Raw genomic sequence first — 20,595 nt, 5'->3', positions numbered from 1 at the left:
AGCTCCAGAAAGGCCCGGGTTGAGGCCAAAAAGGGGTTCCGCTGCGGCCCTGCCTGTACAAGCACTGCTCATTTCAGCGAGTCGGCATGGCGTGTCATAGATGGATGAAGAAGTGGACTAAACCAGAGTTGTTCCTGGGCCTTATCTCCAGAGCTGTGGACAGGTGTCACCAGAGAACTCCAGAGAGACCTCTAGTCAGAAGCAAACACCTTGAGTTCCTGAAATTCCCCCAGGAAAGGGTAGCCTGTCATATCTGGGCATGTTGAGCCTAACTAACCCCATGGCAAGGGGTCGTGTGCTCTTTCTGTGAGTGCCCATACTGCTTTCAGTGCAGTTTCCACTTCCCCCGTGTCGGCGCCAGGCAGCTGGTGCTGCCGTGCCCACCACATAGGCATGACATTGGGTCTGGTGTGAGTCAGAGACTGTGCCTAAGAGGCACTGCGGACAAGGGCATCCTGTAGAAGAGCAACGTCCAACAATCAGAAAGAGAAAATGGACGCAGGCCTTTTCCTTTTTACTGCAATATGGATGAATTCAAAGTTCGTGTGCTGCACAATAACATTGCAAATACGAAAAGTGCATTGATTTGTTTTAATACTTAGAAATCTTGTTAAACGAATTCAAGTTTGATTTGGCTTACACTACCCAGGGCTAATAATATCCTATTCTGGACACTGACAAAGGCTCTATCAAGGTAAAGTGTTGTATCTTACATTCTCTGGCATGAAATACAACAAATCTGATCTGCAGGAGTGTTATTAAAATGGGTTTGCTAGGATACGCATGCTGCTCCTAGGCAAGCAAGAGATGCGGAAGAATAACAGCAAGCGGAATAACAGAAAATGCCCACGCTTCATCTTATTTCTTTGATATTTTTAATATAATGCACAGAATCCTGATTGTATATAGAGCTGCAAATTGGTCAGCTTGAACAACACAAATAGACTTACCATTTTTCATCATTTTTATTTTCAGTCCGTTGCATTTCCTGGCTCTCAGAAAATGCTATCCCTGTACTGGAATGGTTTTGCTGCAAATATTATGGGTAGATATAAATTCCTAAGGAAAAGAATATCTTTTCTGATTTTCTTCTAATTAAGTGCAAATTATTTTTGTGAACTGGATATTCTTTCTCAAAATCTACATTTTGTACTTAGTAAAGAGAATTGTGATTCAGAAAATTGATAGCAAAAGAACGTCTACAAGCCAAAAAAAGGTAATCTTAGCATTGTGTCGTGGTTTAGGCCAAATCCACCACTGGGGACCCGAGGGACCCCAGACGGGACCGACAGATGCTCCCCTCTACCCCTCTACAAAGAGAGAGGCAGAGGAGGAAAAAGAGACTTACGAGTTTAGAAGAAACTAAACTACTTTAATGAAATATTAATAAGAAAATAAAAAGAAATAATGAAAAATATATACAAAACCGTATCAAGCTCCCGAGATGACAATCACGTCACCGGCTGGCACTGGGGCAGTCCCAGGCTGGACTCAGTGACGGATGGGAACTGGATTCCAGATGTGGATTCAGGATCGGGATCACAGGCAGACGAACAGAGTCCTCCTCAGACATCAGCCATTGAAGGAAGAACGCGTGACCCTTTGATCCCTCAGCTTTTCTACTGAGCATGAGGCAGATGGGATGGAATACCCTGTTGGTCAGTTTTGGGTCACCTGTCCTGTCCGCTCCTCCCTCCAGGTGGGACCCCACTATGCTTTTCTGCTTCCGACCCTCCGACGGGGCAAATAACAAAGTTGGTTGGCCTTGGCTGTTATGGCAATAAGTATAAGCAGGAGCCTCTCTGCATCCCATGCCTGGGCATCAGCTATAAACAATTGGTCTGATCTCTCTGAGAGAGTGAACACTGTCTGCGCAATATGCAGTTAATTTAGTAGTTAGAAGAGGCCCCGCTAAGAAGCGAAGTTACTGAACAAAATTGGTTCTGTTTTACCTCAAACCAGGACAGTCTCCATCCACAACCTTGGGGGATTCCTCATATACAGGGGTGAAGAGGTGGAGGGTCAGATGTACACATGCGGCACGGGCTGCGTTAACCCCCGCGCCTCCCACTGCAGGAATGACCGCAGGCAGACGCACTGTGAACCAAACATCAAACCTTTAATGAATTAAGAAAGAGAGAGAGATGTGGGAGAGTGGGGCTGGGGCTGGAGTGGGTGGGTGCGGGTCGCATGCGGTGGGGATGCGTGCTCCACGCCTTCTCTATCAGCCCATGAAGAGAGGCTGGGGGAGCGTGGGGCACTTTGCCCCCCAGCATCCCCCAGGGTTCTGGGTCGCTTGGTGGCCATGGTGTTGCCATCTGCCCTCCACTTGTTGCTGCCCACGTGCTGCCTGCTGCTGCCCACTGCGGCACCGTCCCGCTCCGGCATTCCCTCCCACAGGGGTTTGGAGTGTTTTTCCACCTGGCACACCACCATCTTCCTCTTCTTGGGTGGGATGTTGTCCCACGGGGAGGTCTCTTGCGTCCTGGGGGTGCCGTGTGGCGCGGGGCGCTTGGCCTGCTTGCCACCCGCCTCTCCCGATCTAGGCACAGCCTGGCAGGAGACAACGGCTGGTGGCAGCAGCGAGCGGGTCAAAACCTCCTGGGACTGCCTCCTCAGCAGCTCCTCCAACAGTTGGGCCATGCGGGGTGGCCGATGCTGGGGGACAGCCGGGGGTCTGGCCAGGGTTCTTGGCAGCGGGTGACAGAGGGTTCTCAGTAGGGAACTCTCTGGAGGACCCTTCAGGGGATCATTCCAGGGACTCTTCACAGGACTGTCCTTTAAAGTCTTCTCTGAACTCTCCGCAGAGCTCCCCTTGGAAGTCTCCAAGGGACTCAGTGGCAGCCAGGTGGGGAGGCCTGCCGCCACCCCACCCTGCTTGCCCTTGGGGTTCTGCAAGGGGGTGTCTGGCACTCCCCAGAAGGGCTCATTATCCCCGAGCATTGCTTACACCAGGCGGTCCTTGGAGCAGCCACCCTCCACCCCAGGCTCCAAGAAGTCATGGATTTTGTTAAAAGAGGTGGAGCTGGCAAAGCTGTTGGGGTCATCAGGGAAGGTGTTTTTGCCAACTGCCAGCATCACCACCACCACTAGCTCCTTGTTGCAGCCACCCTCTGCCCTGTGCTCCAAGAGGTGGGGAAGCTTGTTGAGGGAGGTGGTCAATGTTCTTTTGCAACATCTCTGTGGTTTTATTCAGCTTCATGGTGACCAACCGTGGCCTCTACGGCCAAGAGAGCACCAAAATGATCTTCAGCGCCAGACAATGGCCTGGAGGTGGTCCCCTCGCCCACCGGCTGGACCTAACCAGGGGTGTCCATGGAGGGACAGCTTTGCTGGTTTTGCTGCCTCGGCTCGCTGGTGGCCGTTGGAGGGCCCCGTAGGCGGGCTCCTTGAGCAGGCTGACCTCAGAACTTGTTGCCGATAATACGGCTATTACAGACGTTATGAAGGCCGAGGCTTCGCAGGGATGGGAGGACTCGGCCTTCACCGCCTTCAGCACTGTGCATTCGGTGAGGATTTTCTCCACTATTCCTTCTCTTTCTCTTCCTCCTTCTCTTCCTCTTTCTCCTCCTTCTCCTCCTCGTTCTTCTTCTCTTACTCTTTCTCCTCCTTCTCTTGCTCCTTCTCTTCCTCCTTCTCCTCCTCTTCCTCCTCTATAGGACTGAGGGTTGGCTGCCATCTCTTGGCTCTGCGTCCATGTCGTCTTTTGGGCATTGCTTTGCCCTTGGGTTGGCTGGTCATGGGCTGGTTTGTGTCGGAGGAGACCCTTGGGACCACCAACCGCCGCCTGGAAGGACACAAAGGGAGAGGTCTACCTGAGGACGCAATGGGTTTGGGGCTGCTTTCTGCCCCTCCCCATGAGCCACGTGCCTCCTCACGTAGCCACCAGCAGGTCGGCTGAGGAAACCCCCTGTGCCGGGACCCTCATCTGACACACAGCTGTCCCATTGTCCCTAGACCACGCATGGGCTCTCCTGAAGAGCTGGAGAAGATCCAGCCCTGTGAAATGGGGGTGTTCCTGGCAGCCACATCCCCCCCCTCCAGGTGCTGCCTTCACCACGCTTGGGTGGTGATGACCAAGGAGCGTTCAGGGCTGGGGAACGGGCTCTTGCTGGGTCAGAAAATCATGGAATGGTTTGGGTTGGAAGGGACATTTAGAGGTTCATCTAGTCCAACGCCCCCCGCTGTCATCGGCAGGGCCACCTTCCAGTAGACCAGGTTGGTTCCAGCCCCATCCAACCTGACCTTGAACACCTCCAGTCAGGCTGATGGAATGGTTTGGGTGGGAAGGGACCTTTGAAGGTCCATCTAGTCCAACACCCCTGCCATGAGCAGGGAGGTCTTCAACCAGATCAGGTTGCTCAAAGCCCCATCCAACCTGGCCTGGAATGTCTCCAGGGATGGAGCGTCTCCCACCTCTCTGGGTAAAATGGCCCCGTGGGGCTGCCCACCCTGAGCCTTCAGCCTCACCTGGCCAGAGACCTTGTCCTCTTCTTCTTCTGCAGCTCCGAGATTTCCCCGAACTGCGGTGTTTTGCTTTGAGTCGGGCTCGGACCAGCAGGAAAGGGAAAAACGGGAAACCCCACTGGAACCAGGAAGAAGACACCTCCTCAGAAGAGCGTCGCTGTGACGCTGCCAGACCACCCAGGGACACGCAGGGGGTGCTCAGGCCTCTTCCCAAAATGTCTGAGGGTTGGACATTCTGCTCCTCTAGCAGCCCCATCGTGTCCTCCCCAACACCAGCACCATTTCCAATGTGGTTTTCCGACTTCATCATCATCATGATGGTCAGGAAGGAGGAGCCGGGTGGTGCCAGGGAGGGGACAGGTGTCATTTCTGAGGGGAAGAGGGGGAGGAGAAGGCCTTGGCCCACCATCCTCCCACTGTACCCTTGGGCACATCCCACCCCGGGGCTCTCTTTTGGTGACACCAACAAATCGTTAGGACAAAAGGCCCTCAGGAGTTGGCCTGAAGCTTTGGGACAAGTTGGAGCCTTTTGGCGCTCAGCGTCGGCCATTTCCCCACAACATGGCAGAAGTTGGCTGCCCGTCCCATGGAGAAGAGCTGGGAGCTGCTTTACCTTTCCCACCTTGCTGGAGAGGTGGCAAACTGTCTTTTCTCGTCTGCACATCCTCACCAGGGACTTGTCTCGAGGTCTTGAGGAGAGCCCTGGGTGGGTGTTTGGGCACACACTCCATCACAAACCTGGAAAGAAGGAGAAGACATCCATATGACCCATGGCACCACCAGCACTTGCCACTTGCTGCGGCCACTTGCCCGCAGGCAGAGTTTGGCATTGCCATGAAGGCCATTGACTTCCCAAGTCTACCACATCCCATCCCCAAGGACGGGCCTGGGAAATGGAGTCGCCCAGCAAAGAAGTCCAGGCCACCACGGGAAGAAATGTCACCCAAATTCCTCTGTCTTTCCCCTCAGAGCTGCCTTATGGGAGTGACTGCGGCCTGGGGACATCATCAAGAGTCGCCGCCTGGTGTCCCCAGGACACCCGCAGCGGCACAAGGAAGAGATGCTACCTTGGGCGTTGGCATCAAAGAGCGGCTACAGCCGCCAACGTACTCACTTGGGAAAGAGGATGACACGGCCGGAGAAGCTCAGTGAGGCCACGGGTACCACTGGGGACACAATCATGTCCAGCAGATGGGGGACCTGCAATGGAGGAACACAAAGATTCAGGACATCCTCAACGTGGTTGAAGCACTGCACACTGGAGGATGCCAAAGACAGCAGGACATCCTCAATGTGGTTGAGGGTCTCAGTGTTAGAGGAGGCCAAAGATGGCAGGACATCCCTCAACGTGGTTAAAGCACCCCACATTGGAAGAGGCCAAAAACGGTGGGACATCCCCCACGTGGCTGAGGCACTCAAGTGTCGGAGGAGCTTGAGGCAGCAAGTGTTGGCAGGACCGTAACTCTCACCTGGACCGAGTGGCTGAACGTGTCCTGAGGGACCCCACACAAGCAGTGCCAGAACACTGCCGTGGGACCGCACGCACCCCAGAGAAACCAAAATGCTTACCTTGAAGACAACCTTCTCCAAGTTCTCCTTCCCAGACAGCCTCTCCAGGAAGCTGCGGTAGAATTTCACGCGCACTTTCGTGCCTTCGATGAGGAGCACCCCCACCTCCCTCAGGATGAGGGCCACATTCTCCCCCTTCCCCAGGCAGTGCGAGAGGAGGGTCGTGGTGCCTTGGATGCAGTCCACCACTTTCTGCCGGGACACGGCGGCTGCCACGGCCACCTTGGAGTACTTGAGGGGCTCCAGCTCCTTGTTGCCTGGAAGAACCACAGGAGAAGGATGGAGACGCTCACCCGGTGGCCCATGTCCTACAGCTTGTGCGTCACAATCATTGCATTGCCCCAAAAAAACTCAAACCCACTCAATTATTGGACTTTGGAGTTGCTTCAGAGAAGATGACCATGCAGTCAGCCATCTTACCGGGCAGGTAGTCCTTGTTGTCCATCAGGTTGTGGACAACAGCAAGGTTCCTGGCCAGGTGGAACACCGGCTTCTGGATAGTCAGGGTTTCATCTCCGACCTGGACGCGTTCGAGGACAGTACCGAAGGAGCCAAGGGTGGGAATTCGGACGCCCTGCAAGTGGACGAGAAGGGTGGGAGGGTGAGGACTGGCTAGAGGGAAGATCTGGAGGTGACCTCCCCCATCCAGGGATGGTGCTTCAGGCTGGATCCTGCCCTCTCCCACCGTTTGGAGGCACGAGCTGGGCGGTGGGGAGAACTTTGGGGAGGAGATGTTGAGTCCTTCCCCTCCTCAGGAGAAAAAAACAGCACTGGAGTTTGGGCAGAACCAGGATGAGGCCATCCCGGGGGGGTCTCCAGCGACCTGGATCAGCCCTACCAGAAGTGACACCAACATTGCACAGGCCCCGTTTGGCCGTCAGTGGGGACTTTTGGGGTGAGATTCCTGTTTTCTGAGGAGTTGAAGGGTGAGAGCAGGCCACGCCCCAGGGGGATCCCACCACCCCTCATGGTGCATGAGGAGGACGCGGGTGTTGCACCACCTTGTGGAGCAGGAGTTGGTCTTGAATGTAGCCAGCCACTGCATCCCAGACGGCCGTTCGCTCTGAAAAAACAAAGAACCACCAGGTCAGGCCCCATCTCCACCAGCTCTCAGGTCCACCCCAAACATCTCCCCCTTGAGCCGCGACGCGGTGGCACACGCCAAGTGTCATGGCTGGCTCCGAAATGGTGACAAGCCCTTGAGTCTTGGCTGCCGGAGAGGTGGCTGCGGTTGGCCGTACCTTCAGCGGTGACGCTGGACATAGCGAAGGTGTGCTCCATCCCATCCCAGAAGTCCATCTTGGTCCGCCTCACGCTGGCAGGTCGGTTCTTGGTGGCGACAGCCATGTTAGAGGTCATCTTATGGACGTTCCTCCAAAGTGTGGGACCCACCACCCGGTGGGCCCTTTTATACCCCCTGAGTGGGTGTGCCACGCACCTCTTGTGACATCAGGGTGACATGTTCATCGCTGATTGACTGACCGTGGTGACACGGCAACCACCAACCTCTGGTGGGGTGGCCATTAGCAGGGAGAGCTTCAAGCAGCTCAGGATGCTCCAAGCCCCGTCCAACCTGACCTCGGACCTTCCAGTCATGGACACACAGATTGGTTTGGCTTGGAGGAGACATTTGAAGGTCCATCTCGTCCAACCTCCCCTGTCTTCGGCAGGGGCATATTCCAGTAGAGCAGGTTACTCAACGCCCCATCCAACCGGACCTTGGATACATCCACTCAGACCCACAGAATGGTTTGCATTGGTTGAGTTGGATTTTTGGGTGGTTTGGGTTCCAACAGACCAGGTTGGTCCCAGCCCTGTCCAATCTGACCTTGAACCCCTCCAATCAGACTCATAGAAGGTTTTGGTTGGTTGAGTTGGATTTTTGGGCTGGAAGGTTTGGGAACCAGTAGAGAAGGTTGGTCCTAGTCTCATCCAGCCTTACGTTGGACACTTCCAGTCATAGACCCACAGAACGGTTTGTGTTGAAGGGGACCTTGGAAGGTCCATCCAGTCCAACCTCCCCATCATCGGCTGGGACACCTTCCAGTAGACCAGGTTGGTCCCAGCCCCATCCAACCTGACCTTGAACACCTCCAACCGGACCCAAAGAACAGTTTGGATTGGATTTCTGGGTGGTTTGGGATCCAGTAGACGGGGTTGGTTGCAGCCCCATCCAACCTGACCTCAGACACTTCCAGTCATGGACCCAAAGACTGGTTTGGGTGGGAGGGGACCTTGGAAGGTCCATCCTGTCAAACCCCCCAATCACTGCAGTGGCCGAGAATAAAAGTAGTGCCACGAGTGGGGCGGGTGCTCCTGCGTTATTGTATCTCATCCTATTGTATTATTTTATCTCTTTCGTTTATTTTGTTTTTTCCTCTTGAGCTGTTGAGCAGAGATGGTTCTCGTGCTCTCTTCCCATCTCGGGGGGGTCGTTGGGCTGCGGCGTGCGGCTGCAGAGCCCGGGAGGAGAGGACAACCCCGAAGAAAAGGTCCCCTTGCCGCCCTCCACCAGCAGCGGTGGGATGGGTGCAGGGACCCTCCTGCCATCGGCTTATCCCGTCCCCTGCGGGAGCCTTTTTCTGCAGCAAACCGACCCAAAACGACAACGGCACGTTGGTGCTTCTTGCTAAATGGGGAGGGGGGAGAAAACCAAATCTATCAGTTTGCTCTGTAAGGATGGAAGCAGCGCATCCCCAAACAGGGCCAAAATCAGGCGGCTTTTACAGGATGGGGTTTTGCAAAGCTGCTGGTGCCAGTGCCCCATGGTGACGGTCAGAGGGGGAAGAAACTGGTTGAGCCCTTAAAAAGAGGAAAAGAAAAAGGCTCGGAGGAAGGGAAAGGTGCAGTGCCGGGGTTTCCTTGCTGCTGTTCCTCCGGGATGCCCGTGCGCGTCCCCTCCACGCTGCCCTCCGGGCAGGACCGTGCTCGCTGCTCCGGCTCTGCCTCCCTGGAGGGGAAAGGTCCCGGCGCAGGAGAGTCCCCATCTCTCCCCCCTTCCCAAAAGAAACTTTAATTACCGGAGAGGTACATTATTACGCCAGTGACCCACAGTGGCTGTGGGGCTGGGGGGCTGTGGTACCAGCCCTATTGCTGCCCTACCCTTAAAATGGAATTATACACTTCTAATATAGGACAATTTGGTTTTCTTTTTTCCATTTTGTTTTCCTCCCTGTAAAAGGAGGGAGCGGGGCTGAGCTTCACTCCCTCCTGGCAGGGACTGGGAGAAATGAGAAAATCAGGATCTAATTTCTCATTTTTCAAAAAGTCTCCATCTGACTTTCAGAAGCTTGAGACACTGGCGTTTTTATAATTTCAGTATGTTATACAGCAGAAGGCCAACACTTTTGTTAGATTCATGAAAAAGTTAAGAGCCCCTGGGAGATAGCCTCCCAGCCTGCAGTTCCTAGACACATCCAGGCTTACTACAACTGTAATTGAGAGCTGGAAATCTTTTTGCTGCTTTATCCACTGCACTTTGGCTTGTGCTCAGTAGCACTCCAGTGTCATATGCAAATCTATAGCCTGGGATGAGCCAGTGACTTGGAATCCACCATGACGCAAGCTACAGCAAAGACACACAGATATGCACAGTGAACATTGTACCTCTGAGTGGCTGCCAAACCTAGTATGCTAAGGGAATTAAGGCAGAATCTTACTATTGACAACTAAGCATTGCTTCAATCTTGCAAATGATGCTTTTTTTTTCTCTTTTTTAACCTTCTTGCTTTAACTGACATATCTTGATATCTGTAGAAACCCGATTTCTTTCCCAGAAAGAAAGAAAATAGGACTCTGGACAATTAGAACATCTTCCTACTAATAGTAGAGGATGAACAGGACAACCTGCTTACACTATATCCTTCAAGCCACTTCCCACTGCTTAGGTTCATCTTGTATACTAATTGAGACCAGGCTCGCTCTTAATTTATTTTTTAAAAAGCCATCTCCTTATACAAAACATGTATTAAGCAAGAGTCTGCAATTTACCTTGGGCTGGTCACATCATGGGTATTATGGAACAACTTCTGTATCTTGTTGCTAGAAACAACTCCCACTTTCACCAGGTAGGAATAGGCTTCCACGTGAAAAGCCCAGAAGTGCTTCCCTTTGGCAATCCCAGTGTCGCCAATGATGTAATCCAGGGTTGTGTAGCATCCGGCCTGCATGCGCTCAGACCCCAGCAGTAGAGGAAATCCAGCCCTACTTTCCACAGAGGTTCTTCCTGGGTTCAGCAGGAGATGTTCACTGTTGTACCCGCATTTGTCATCAAAAAGAAAACTGAGAACTGAAAAACAGCATCCCAAAAAATTTTCTCTTAGTTAAGTATTTCTGTGCTTATAAACTATATTTTAAGTCATGCTGGCACTAGAATTCCTCGCTTTTAAAGGCTACCAGGAACATTACGCAAGCTAACACAGTCTCAGTATGCTACCTACTTAACCTGTTTGTTAACAGTGCTTTTAAACATGTATACAACCGGTAACAGTGTAGTAGAAGTCTGGGAGCTACTGGAAACCACCTACAGCTCTTACCACCACCAGCAGCTCGTGGACATAAGAAAACCCAATACCTGGGGCTGGAGGCGTACGCAAGATAACTTCTTGGCTCCAAGGGCTAGAGATGGATCCTTTATATCCTCGAACTCTGAAGGCATAGCTGCTGTCGTCATCGAGATCAGATATTACTTTGCTCTTGCTGCAAACTTCGATCTCCTGCCACGTTGTACTCTCCTCTTCTCTATGAAGCTTATGATACTCAAGAACATAGATATCAGCTGAGTCTGTCTTGCCAGGGCATTCCCAACTGATCAGAGCTTTGTTGTACATTTTGCTCTGCTCTTCATTGATTTCTGGTATTTCTAGACCTGGAATGACAGAGATTCAGGAGAAAAAAACCTCAAATGTAGATACATGTTGTTTTACAATTAAACACAGAAGCCCTTTGTTGAGTGGCTACAGCACTGGGGGGACAGTGGGGGGGGGAAATCTGACTCAGTCAAAGAGTGCAGATGAGGATGGGTCTGTTCATGCACTTAAATCCTTTCTGGTTTTACTTTGAAAGTTGTATTATTTATTTTTGCTGGCAACTAAAAAACCATATAAAAACCTATTCTTTTCTGTCATGCAATCACGACAAAAAGCTGCTAGGAAGACCTAGTATTACTTAACTACAATATTTTGGAAGCCAATGTAAACTGGTTCTGAATGCCATGGCATCTTAGCTTCTTTATCAAAGCTGAAGCTAGCATTGCTGCCAGGTAACGCCTTGTGAATCACAGAGGCAGAAGGGACAATGCAAGTCACAAGATTGAGTTCTGCTACTGCAGCCCTGCACAAGTTTTGCCTCTTTCCAGAGAAGCCCTTAAAGCTATAACTCAAGAAAGACGTGATGCTCTCATAATTTACCATTGGAATGGAAGGACAAGTCACCAAGGATCTCTTCTTGCTTGGCTATGTCCATCACAAAGTCCTCGAAAGTAGTTTCAGCTGCTGGCTTGAAGCTCTTCAGAGATTCAGTAGCTTTTTGGATTCTGAAAGCACAGAAGCAGAGGGATGGCAGAAGAGGGAAAAAGGAATTCACATGGGTGCATTCCTTAAAGCAAAACTGCTAGGTTTTGCTTTAAAAAAAGTTCTCTTTTCAGGTACTTACTCACGTGTCCCAGAAACTTGTCTCTCTAGACAGAATTAAAATGCAAAATTTAAAGGCCTTTTGTACATCAGTGTAAAGATAACTAACAGGGAATCTTTTGGTTGGCAGAGCATTTTAACAATTTGGGGCATTACATTCAAAGAACAAAATAGGTGTGAAGCGCTAATGGAGCACAACTATTCAGATCAAAGAGTTTAAAGCCAGAAGAGACCTGTTAGATTAACTTGCAAATACCCGATGCAATCTCTGAGCAAAGGACTGTATCAGTGAGCTGAATGGGTTACCCTTCCACTGCAGTCCTACTGAAGAAGGCTAGGCGTTGGCGCAGGACAGAGCCCCTCCTCTGGGCTGTTTTTTAACGCACACTGTAATATAGGAATTTCTACTGAATGGTACCGGGACCGCCTCTGAGGCTCTGCAACACAAAGTACTTGCATTCAGTACTTTCCTAGCAGGTGTCCAAAGAATATGACTGACCAGACATCCCTGGAACAGTACCTGTACCTCAAACGGAAGATAATTAATAAGATACCTGACATGAAGTTGTTTTGCTGTTTGAACAAAACAAGATGGATCGGTTTCTTTAAGCAGTTCTTGAGCAAGTCCTACAAGGCCATTATTTTCCAGGAGCCCTTGAGATTCTTCTGCTTGTGTTTGCAATTTTTCCAGCCTTAAATTCTTAGAAGCTTCAGTTGCCCTAAGAGCTGCGGATTTCTTCTCTTCCAGGACATGAGATAATTTCTCAAAACTCTGAGATGCTTCTTCTTTAGCTCTTTCACTGTTGCACTAGGAGGGAACAAAAGACATTTTAGACGGATCCCACAGCACTGTGGCTGTGTACAGAAATGTACTTAGGGTTGTTCAAGAGATCAGAGCAAACTAGTCATCTGTTTGACTGCCAAGACTAACGAGCTTTGTTATGCTCTTCAACACTGAAAATGCAATCAGCACTGCACCCAAGCTAGTAAGCGTCTCCTACGTTAACACAGAGAGGAAAGAGCAGGAAATTATTCCTCCGATTATGTACTGAGTTACGCACAGCGTTTGTCTAAATAGTTCATGGAAAAGCACTGTAAAAGCAAGTCAGCGTCTGAAGTCTTCATGCCCAAGACCTAGGTGCTCTTCCACCTTCCCCAGTCACCCTGAACTGGGAGTCCAGCCCAGTTTCTCCCCTATGCCCTGTAGTGCCACCTCTGATGAGTGCCCTGGATTAAAGGAACTATGAAGCACAAAGGCCATCTGCAGCAAGATACAGGCAGGGCCAGGAGCTCCTGCCAATTTTTGCCATTGCGTTTTTCAGCTCGTATGTGAGCTCCCAGCTCTGACTCTTCTGCAGGGAGATTTTGCCCTTAATTCTGACTTCACTGCAACATCCTCAAGGTAAACAGACAGCATAAATTGTGCAGCACCACTCATATGCAAGAGCTGTAAGTCTAACCCACCTCTCTTTGGGTAAGGTATCAAATAAGCTTTATGTCAATTAAATTCACAGCAGCACCCAAAACTTAACTTCCCTCTGTAGATTGCCCAAATTTCCCACACTGTCAGGATTAGGTCTTACCGTCTGTGACTCAGAACCAACACAAACTGTTCAGAAATGGTTTTGCTGGCTAACAAAAAAAAAACCCAAAGGATCTGGAACACTTCACTGTTCCATTTGGAGTCCCTGCTGTGTCCTTGCAAGGTCCATCCCCAGACAACCCACAAGCCACTCTCACCTCTGTTTCTTTCAGCAGCAGATCCAGCTGCGTGATGCAAGCTTTCACCTGGCTCTCCTTACTGATGAGGTACTCGATATCTTTTGAAAGCTTCTCCTGTTAAAATAAAACAGCAAACTGGCAGGCAGAACAAGGGCATCCCACCCAAACTGACAACAAGCACAGGTGGGCCACCCAGCCAGTACTCAGTTTCTGTAGTTACGAGGACAAGAGCCTGCCATCAGGTATGAGCAGCAACCCTGCGGAGAACTGCTCAGTGACCCACCATGACTGGCCCGGGACATCAGGCCACTGCCATGTGCAGGACTGGTGGCACAGCCTCTGAGGAGAAGAGGTGACAGCCTCAGCTGGCTCATCCTTCCCCAGCCACAGCAGTCACCTTCTCTCTTAGGCTAGGAACACGAGTCTTCAAGACATTACCAGAACTAATAGAAAAGCCTCATAGGTTATTAACTCATCTGTAGTAAGGTTTGCTAGAAAAATGAGTGGTTGGAAACTTGAACTTAGGAGTGTCTCTGCACTTCCTTAGTTGCAAGAGTTAACAGCTGTACAGGAAAAGCCTTGCAAACAGGCGAGGAGGCCAAAGAGCAGAAGGCAGGCTGGGATGGGCTTTTTTTTTTTTTTCTCTCTCCTGTGAGCAAGAGAGGAAGCAAAGGAAGAAGAGGAGGCAGCAGCAATCATTCTTTAATAACAAAGCAGTGTTTGCAAGTCTGCCCTGTTGTATGGTGCTTAGGGAATCAACAGCTCTGCAACTTCAAAAACATACAGCGTCCCAGCAGATAACTGCCGATGCAGATTCTTCAGGAGTGCTTCTGAAGTATAAGCTAACCCAAGCCACAAGGACACTTGCCTTAAAAAAGCCAGATTGTAAACCATTAACTTCTTAAACCTTCTGCATTGGTCAGTACTGATGCACAGTTGGCTAACATAAGGTGGAAGCGCTTTTAAGGGGTTCTGTTTGAAGCCTCATAGAAAATATAGTTTAGTTTCTTAGCCGCACACTATGTCACACTAATATATACATTAACAGATGTTGCACAGCAGCATGCCTCATGACTCGTTCAGTGTCCTCCAAACACACGTCCTGGCATCCTGCCAGGGGAAGTTTGCCCTTAAACCCGAGGCTCAGTGCTCTTCCCCCTTCTTAAGGCCAGGTCCAACAGTATTTACTTTTACCTTAAAGGTTTTGTAGGCAGTGCTTATGGTTGTTACTCTGTGGTTTGCATGACATCCACCCAGTTTACATAGACGACAAACAGGCCTTCTGCAGGTTTCACAGTACATGTTTACCCTCTCCGTTTCATGTTCTGGACACATCAAAATCTGGAAGAAAAAAAAAGAGAGCAGAGAGAATGCAGGTGTCCTTCCAAAAACTGAGGTGCTCAACAAACCACCAAAACACTCAATTATCCCACAGCAGCGTCTGACTTATCAGTGGGTATTTTTTATATTCTGTTTATCTTCCACCTTTTACATTTGTCCATGCCAGTGAAAGCCAGCAGATGAAAACAAACAGTTTCACCAGGTTTACAGTGAGTGAACCTGTAGCAATGTCTGTGTACACATCACATAGCCTCCATACTGCAATCAACCATTTTGCTAATCCCTGAAGTTGTCTGCACACCTCAAGCTCCCCGCACTCCAGTTCGGAGATGTAAATGCAATACATAACATGTCCACCCTGTCAAATTTAACCCTGTTCACACCGGCATCTCTTGAAACAGCTATGAACTGTTTCTTAAAGCAAGAGTTGACATAATACTGTAATGACTGAGGTCTAAGCTAGACTCTGACCAGCCACATAGCCATTGCTCTTGGAGCAACAAATGAAACGCAGCCACCACCACCAGTCACAGCCATCTTAAAGACAAAAGGCCCCAGTGTTTCAATTTTTCTGTCTGACTCCAATTACGAGTTGCTCATGCTGAGCGCTAATTCCAGCAACAGCTTAAACAGCACTGTAAAAAACCTGGTGTTCACTAAAACTCATCTTTCAAAAACTGAGCGTGTTGAAATAACTGCTCAAAGAGGGAAAAAGTGCCGCTCAACTCCAAGATCGTGCAACAGATAAAGCCATCTAAAAGGCACATAAAGTAGCATAAACACGGACACTCAAAGCTAAGGTTGCAGACCATCTCCAAAACCAACTCTCAAGCTCCAAATGTTATCTTAGGCTATGGTGAAAAGCCCAAAGACAAAGGAAATGTTCAGGAAAATTAGCTGTGCAGGCAGACATCTCCAAAAACTGCAGTCATGCTGTTAGTCTGTGGAAGCAGTTTTTCCACAGCAGTGCACAGTCACACCTAACAGAAACTGCACACTTTTATTCATCTCCTCGTGTAAGTAAGAATTACAGCCTGCAAGCTAGAGAGCGAAGAGGTCAGCAGATTACCTTGTCTAGTTCTCTCAGAATTCAAGAACAATCAGCCCAGTATCTGCTTCTCCCATCCCCACCACACACGTTACAAAGTGCTCTCCAGTCTGGTTGTGAATGAAAGCGGGTTTATGAAAGGTGGGTTAACCTTGACCAGCAGCCAGACAACAACCAAGCTGCTCACTCGCTCCCCGTCCTCAAGATGATACGAGGGGAAAGATGATCACGGGTCAAAACAAAGACAGGGAAATCACTTACAAATTATCAGTCCATTGCCAAGTCAAGTAGACTTGGATAGTCAGAAACTATGACTAAATATTTTAGACCATTCCCCCACCCCACTTTTTTTTTTTTTTTCCCTAGGCTCAAATTACTCTTTCATTTGCATTTGCATTTCTTCTTCTCACTCCCGCCTGGAGAGGCACACGAGGGATGGGAAATGGAGGATTACAGTCAGTGCATAACACTCCATCTCTGCTACTCCTTCCTCATTATAAGTTTCCTCTCTTCATCACAGGTCCTCTCCACAGGAGACCAAGGTGTTTATGGCCAAGGGGATCTGTTCTCATTTCTTTCTGTCTTACTTTTGTCCTCTACACTCACAGAATGGGTGAGGTTGGAAGGCACCTCTGGAGACCGTGTAGTCCAAGCCCCAGCTGAGGCAGGGTCAGCTACAGCAGGTTGCTCAGGACCTTCTCTCGGTGGGTTTTGAATAACTCCATTATTAGAGACTCCACCACCTCTCTGAGACACCTGTTCCAGTGTTTGTTCACCCTCAAAATTCAAAGCTCACTGGGAACTCCTGAGGGTTTGGAAGATCTCCATTGGTGGAGAGTTAACAACCTCTTTGGGCGGTTGCAGTGTTCCAGTGGTTCCAGAGTTTGACAACCTTCCGAGTCTACTCACTGGGAACTCCTGAGGTACAGTTGGCTCCCTTGCCTTCATTCCCTCCCATCAGGCATTGAGACACCTTAATAAGGTCTCCCTGAGCCATTTTTTCTCCAGACTGAACAGCCCCAGATCTCTCAGCCTGAAGAGGACTTCAGGTGTGTAGGGGCCATCGTGTCCACAGGCAGGTCCATGAAACTCTCCACGACAGCAGAGACAGGAGATGTGATGGGACACCGTACCACAGACCTATGGCACATCCTCCGCTTGAACGGCAGGTAAGCGTGGCTGAAGAAGACACCAGAGGGGAAGGAAACACTGGAAACTCTTGGGGAGAGTGAAAGAGGGAACAGGGAAGGAGGGCTAAGACAACAGTGACAGGAAAGGAGAAGAGACAAATTGTCCCTTCCCAGGGGCGGGCTCACAGGACACAGCCAAGGGGGGTGAAGATGTCTATAAGAGCGTCCCACCCTGTGCCTGAGCTCTGCTTCCAGCAACAATGGCCCAAGGAGCTGCTCAGACATGCAAGTTTATGCACGTACCTTCAGACAGCGCTGAGTAAGAAAGCAAGGCCTGGAGTTACTAGGAACCAATTAAGGAAGCTAATTATGGCCTTCAAGCATGAACTGAAGTCCTCCAACTTCTCCAATAACCAAAGCACCCACTGAACCTTGCTCCCAGACAGAACCGCTGTCCTGAGGATAACAGTTATTGCCCACCATGTCAGGGATGAGGTGGACCCTCCTTCCCAGGCCCAAGGGGGTTAAACCCACACCTTAGACTGAAATAACGACTTTTCAGAGCAGCACTGGCACAGTTGGAAGCCCATCATCACCTGAAGGGCTCTGAGCTTTGCACCAGGCCAGTGCCCCTGGACGCCACGGCCGCGGCACGAGGAAGCAGTGACTCGGGGCACTTACAGTCACCGTGAGGTTCTCCCAGGTGATGCCAGACACATTGATCTTGTTGCTCTCCCAGAACTGCACGGTTTCGTTGCTGGGATGGGTCGGTGCCTCACACTTACAGCTGGGAGGAGAGGAGCCAAGACAGAGGTGAGGGGAAGGCGATGGAGGTGCAGCCCTGAGCTCCTGCCAAGGGGCAGCGGCACTTTAGGAGGAAGAAACCCACTAGGAGATGGTGAGGAAGTCCAGCTTGCTGTGCGTGTGCACAGGGTAGGCCTCTCGCAGGTGACTCAGCTTCTCCAGAGCCTCATAGATGAAGATGATGCAGATGAGGGAGGCGAAGGCTTCTTCGGTGAAGCGGGTGATGTAGCACACCAAAGAGCTAGCGTCAGTGGCCACCAGCACCATGCAGAAGAAGGCGGTCCACAGCCCAACGCACGCCGTAGAGAGAGGTAGAAGAGTGCGTAGTCCCTGGGAAAGCAAAAGAAAATGCAGGGTGGAAAGGGCAGCAAGAGGCTCCGAGCCGTGCCTTCCTTTGGGGAAAGTCGGCAGCAATTCAGGAGCGTGTCAAGGCTGCGGATGGTAAATGCAGTTTCCACGTCCTAGGACAGACAGCCTCGGGGCTGCGGCGCAGGGTGTGGGCCCGCAGGAGGAGAGGCCAATTATTTAATTATCATTCTTTAACAATTACCTTGTGTTAATGCCTCGGAGGCTAATTGAGGTCAGGTCCCTGTTGTGGAAGGTGGTGTTCTCCCACATCACCCCGATGCCCTAACAGCGAAATCGGCTGGGTTTGCACCCAGTTACCTGCTGCCAGCAAGTTGGGGCTTCATAACAAATTTAATTGCAATAAGAGAGGTTAATCTCCCATCACAGTTGCCACAACAAAAAGACTGTCATGGAAAATATCCGTTTTGCCTGAAAAGCTCCTGCTTTTTCAAAAATCATCAAAACATTTGACCAGAGAACTGTTTGGATATGTGGGTAAAATATATTTCCACTTCCAGCAAAAAACATGTAAAAAAGTGCCCGAGTTTGTACTGAGAGGAAAGCAAATCTTCCCTCATTCCCAAACCAGAGTCATTTGTCTCATCTTCCCTGTGCAGCCCATCTCGGGCATCCATATCCTTGTGGTTTCTCCTCCTCCTGCTCTTCCACTTTAACTCTAAAAACCCTGAACCACCCATCCATCCTTCAGAGACCGAGGGCTCCTGCACCGTCACATACTAAAGCAGCAGCGCGTGATGTCTGTGACACAGAAGACAACTTAAATCTACCAACTACCACTAAGAAAAACATCTTTTCTCCATCCCTGCCTTCTTCTGAAGGCGCTCGCAGCACCTGGCCGCAGCAGCCAGCCTTACTTGCAGAATTTGTAGAGGATCTTCTCGAACACGAGGACGGGGCCGGTGCTGCCGAGGATGGCGAGAGGTTGGCCAGCAAAGAGGAAATACACCACGCCGGTCATGGATGCGCCCAGCAGCGACTCCATGGCACTCTGTCCAGGGAAGAGAGGCAGCAGCGAGTAATTAAATCATTAGAGGGAAAACCACAAGTGCAAATTCACTGCAGCAAGGACTTTTGCATGAGTGTTGTCCTCCCTCGTGCCACCCAACAGAGAGAGGTGCTCACTATGTGGCTGTTGGTCGCCTCCCCCAGCAGTCCCCCAAAGGTGATTGATGACGGGGGACATGCAGGCACAGTAGAGGAAGAGGAAGGACGCCAGACACTGCAGGCTCAGACCATCCCGAAAGTCCCTCCAGAACCAGGGGGCTTTTCGCTTCACATCCCAGATCAAACCTCCAAAGAGCCTGGAGGAAGGAAAAAAAATTAAACCATTTTCGTGGAAGACCACGTTAAGTTTTCTTGGCTGAGGAAGGACAATCGCAAGCACAGAGTAACTTCCATTGCTAAAAAGAAGTCTCCTTCTCCCATTTTAGCCCCACTAGAAACTGAGGCATACAAAAAAAACCACAGAATCACAGAATAGTCAGGGTTGGAAGGGACCTCTGGAGATCATCTAGTCCAACACCCCTGCCAGAGCAGGGTCACCTACAACAGGTTGCACAGGACAGCGTCCAGGCGGGTTTTGAACATCTCCAGAGTGGGAGACTCCACAACCTCTCTGGGCAGCCTGTTCCAGTGCTCCACTACCCTCAAAGTGAAGAAGTTCCTCCTCATGTTAAGATGGAACTTCCTATGTTCAAGCTTGTGCCCATTACCCCTCGTCCTATCAATGGGCACCACTGAAAAAAGACTCCTCCCATCCCTCTGGCATCCTCCCTTTAAGTATTTGAAAGCATTAATAAGATCCCCCCTCATTCCTTTTCTCTACACTAAAGAGACCCAAGTTCCTCAGCCTTTCCTCATATGAAAGATGTTCTAATCCCCTAATCATCTTCGTAGCCCTTTGCTGGACCCTCTCCAGCAGATCCCTGTCTTTCTTGAACTGGGGAGCCCAGAACTGGACGCAGTACTCCAGATGCGGCCTCACCAGGGCAGAGTAGAGGGGGAGGATGACCTCCCTCCACCTGCTGGCCACACTCTTTTTGATGCACCCCAGGATGCCATTGGCCCTCTTGGCCGCCAGGGCACATTGCTGGCTCATGGTCATCCTGTTGTCCACCAGGACTCCCAGGTCCCTTTCCACAGAGCTGCTCTCCAGGAGAGAGTCAGCCCCCAACCTGTACTGATGCATGGGGTTATTCCTCCCCAGATACAGTACCCTACATTCACCCTTGTTGAATTTCATTAGGTTCCTCCCTGCCCAACTCTCCAGCCTGTCCAGGTCACGCTGTAAAGCAGCACAGCCTTCTGGCCTGTCAGCCACTCCTCCCAGTTTAGTGTCATCAGCAAACTTGCCGATGGTACACTCTATCCCTTCATCCAGATCATCGACGAATATATTGAACAGGACTGGACCCAGTACTGACCCCTGAGGGACACCACTTGTTACTGACCTCCAACTAGACTGCACCACTAACCACAACCCTCTGAGCTCTATCTGTCAGCCAGTTCTCAATCC

General features: G+C 50.5%; 1 protein-coding gene across 1 annotated transcript in view; it reads right to left on the bottom strand.

Moving 5' to 3' along the window:
- Positions 1-10,022: 10,022 nt before the first annotated feature.
- LOC309684814 (E3 ubiquitin-protein ligase TRIM36-like) overlaps positions 10,023-20,595 on the bottom strand; it is a gene marked incomplete at both ends in the record, with an annotated part of 46,907 nt that continues 36,334 nt past the window's right edge. Inside the window, 6 exons of the mRNA XM_082500673.1 lie at positions 10,023-10,324; positions 10,610-10,903; positions 11,445-11,569; positions 12,221-12,474; positions 13,407-13,502; positions 14,583-14,729. Coding sequence (XP_082356799.1) covers positions 10,023-10,324; positions 10,610-10,903; positions 11,445-11,569; positions 12,221-12,474; positions 13,407-13,502; positions 14,583-14,729 — 1,218 coding nt within the window. The remainder of the gene's footprint in view (positions 10,325-10,609; positions 10,904-11,444; positions 11,570-12,220; positions 12,475-13,406; positions 13,503-14,582; positions 14,730-20,595) is intronic.

The sequence above is a fragment of the Vanellus vanellus genome, assembly GCF_965231255.1.
Source record: "Vanellus vanellus genome assembly, contig: HAP1_SCAFFOLD_44, whole genome shotgun sequence".
In the NCBI taxonomy this organism is placed as follows: domain Eukaryota; kingdom Metazoa; phylum Chordata; class Aves; order Charadriiformes; family Charadriidae; genus Vanellus; species Vanellus vanellus.
This window is presented reverse-complemented; position numbering and strand designations above follow the sequence as displayed.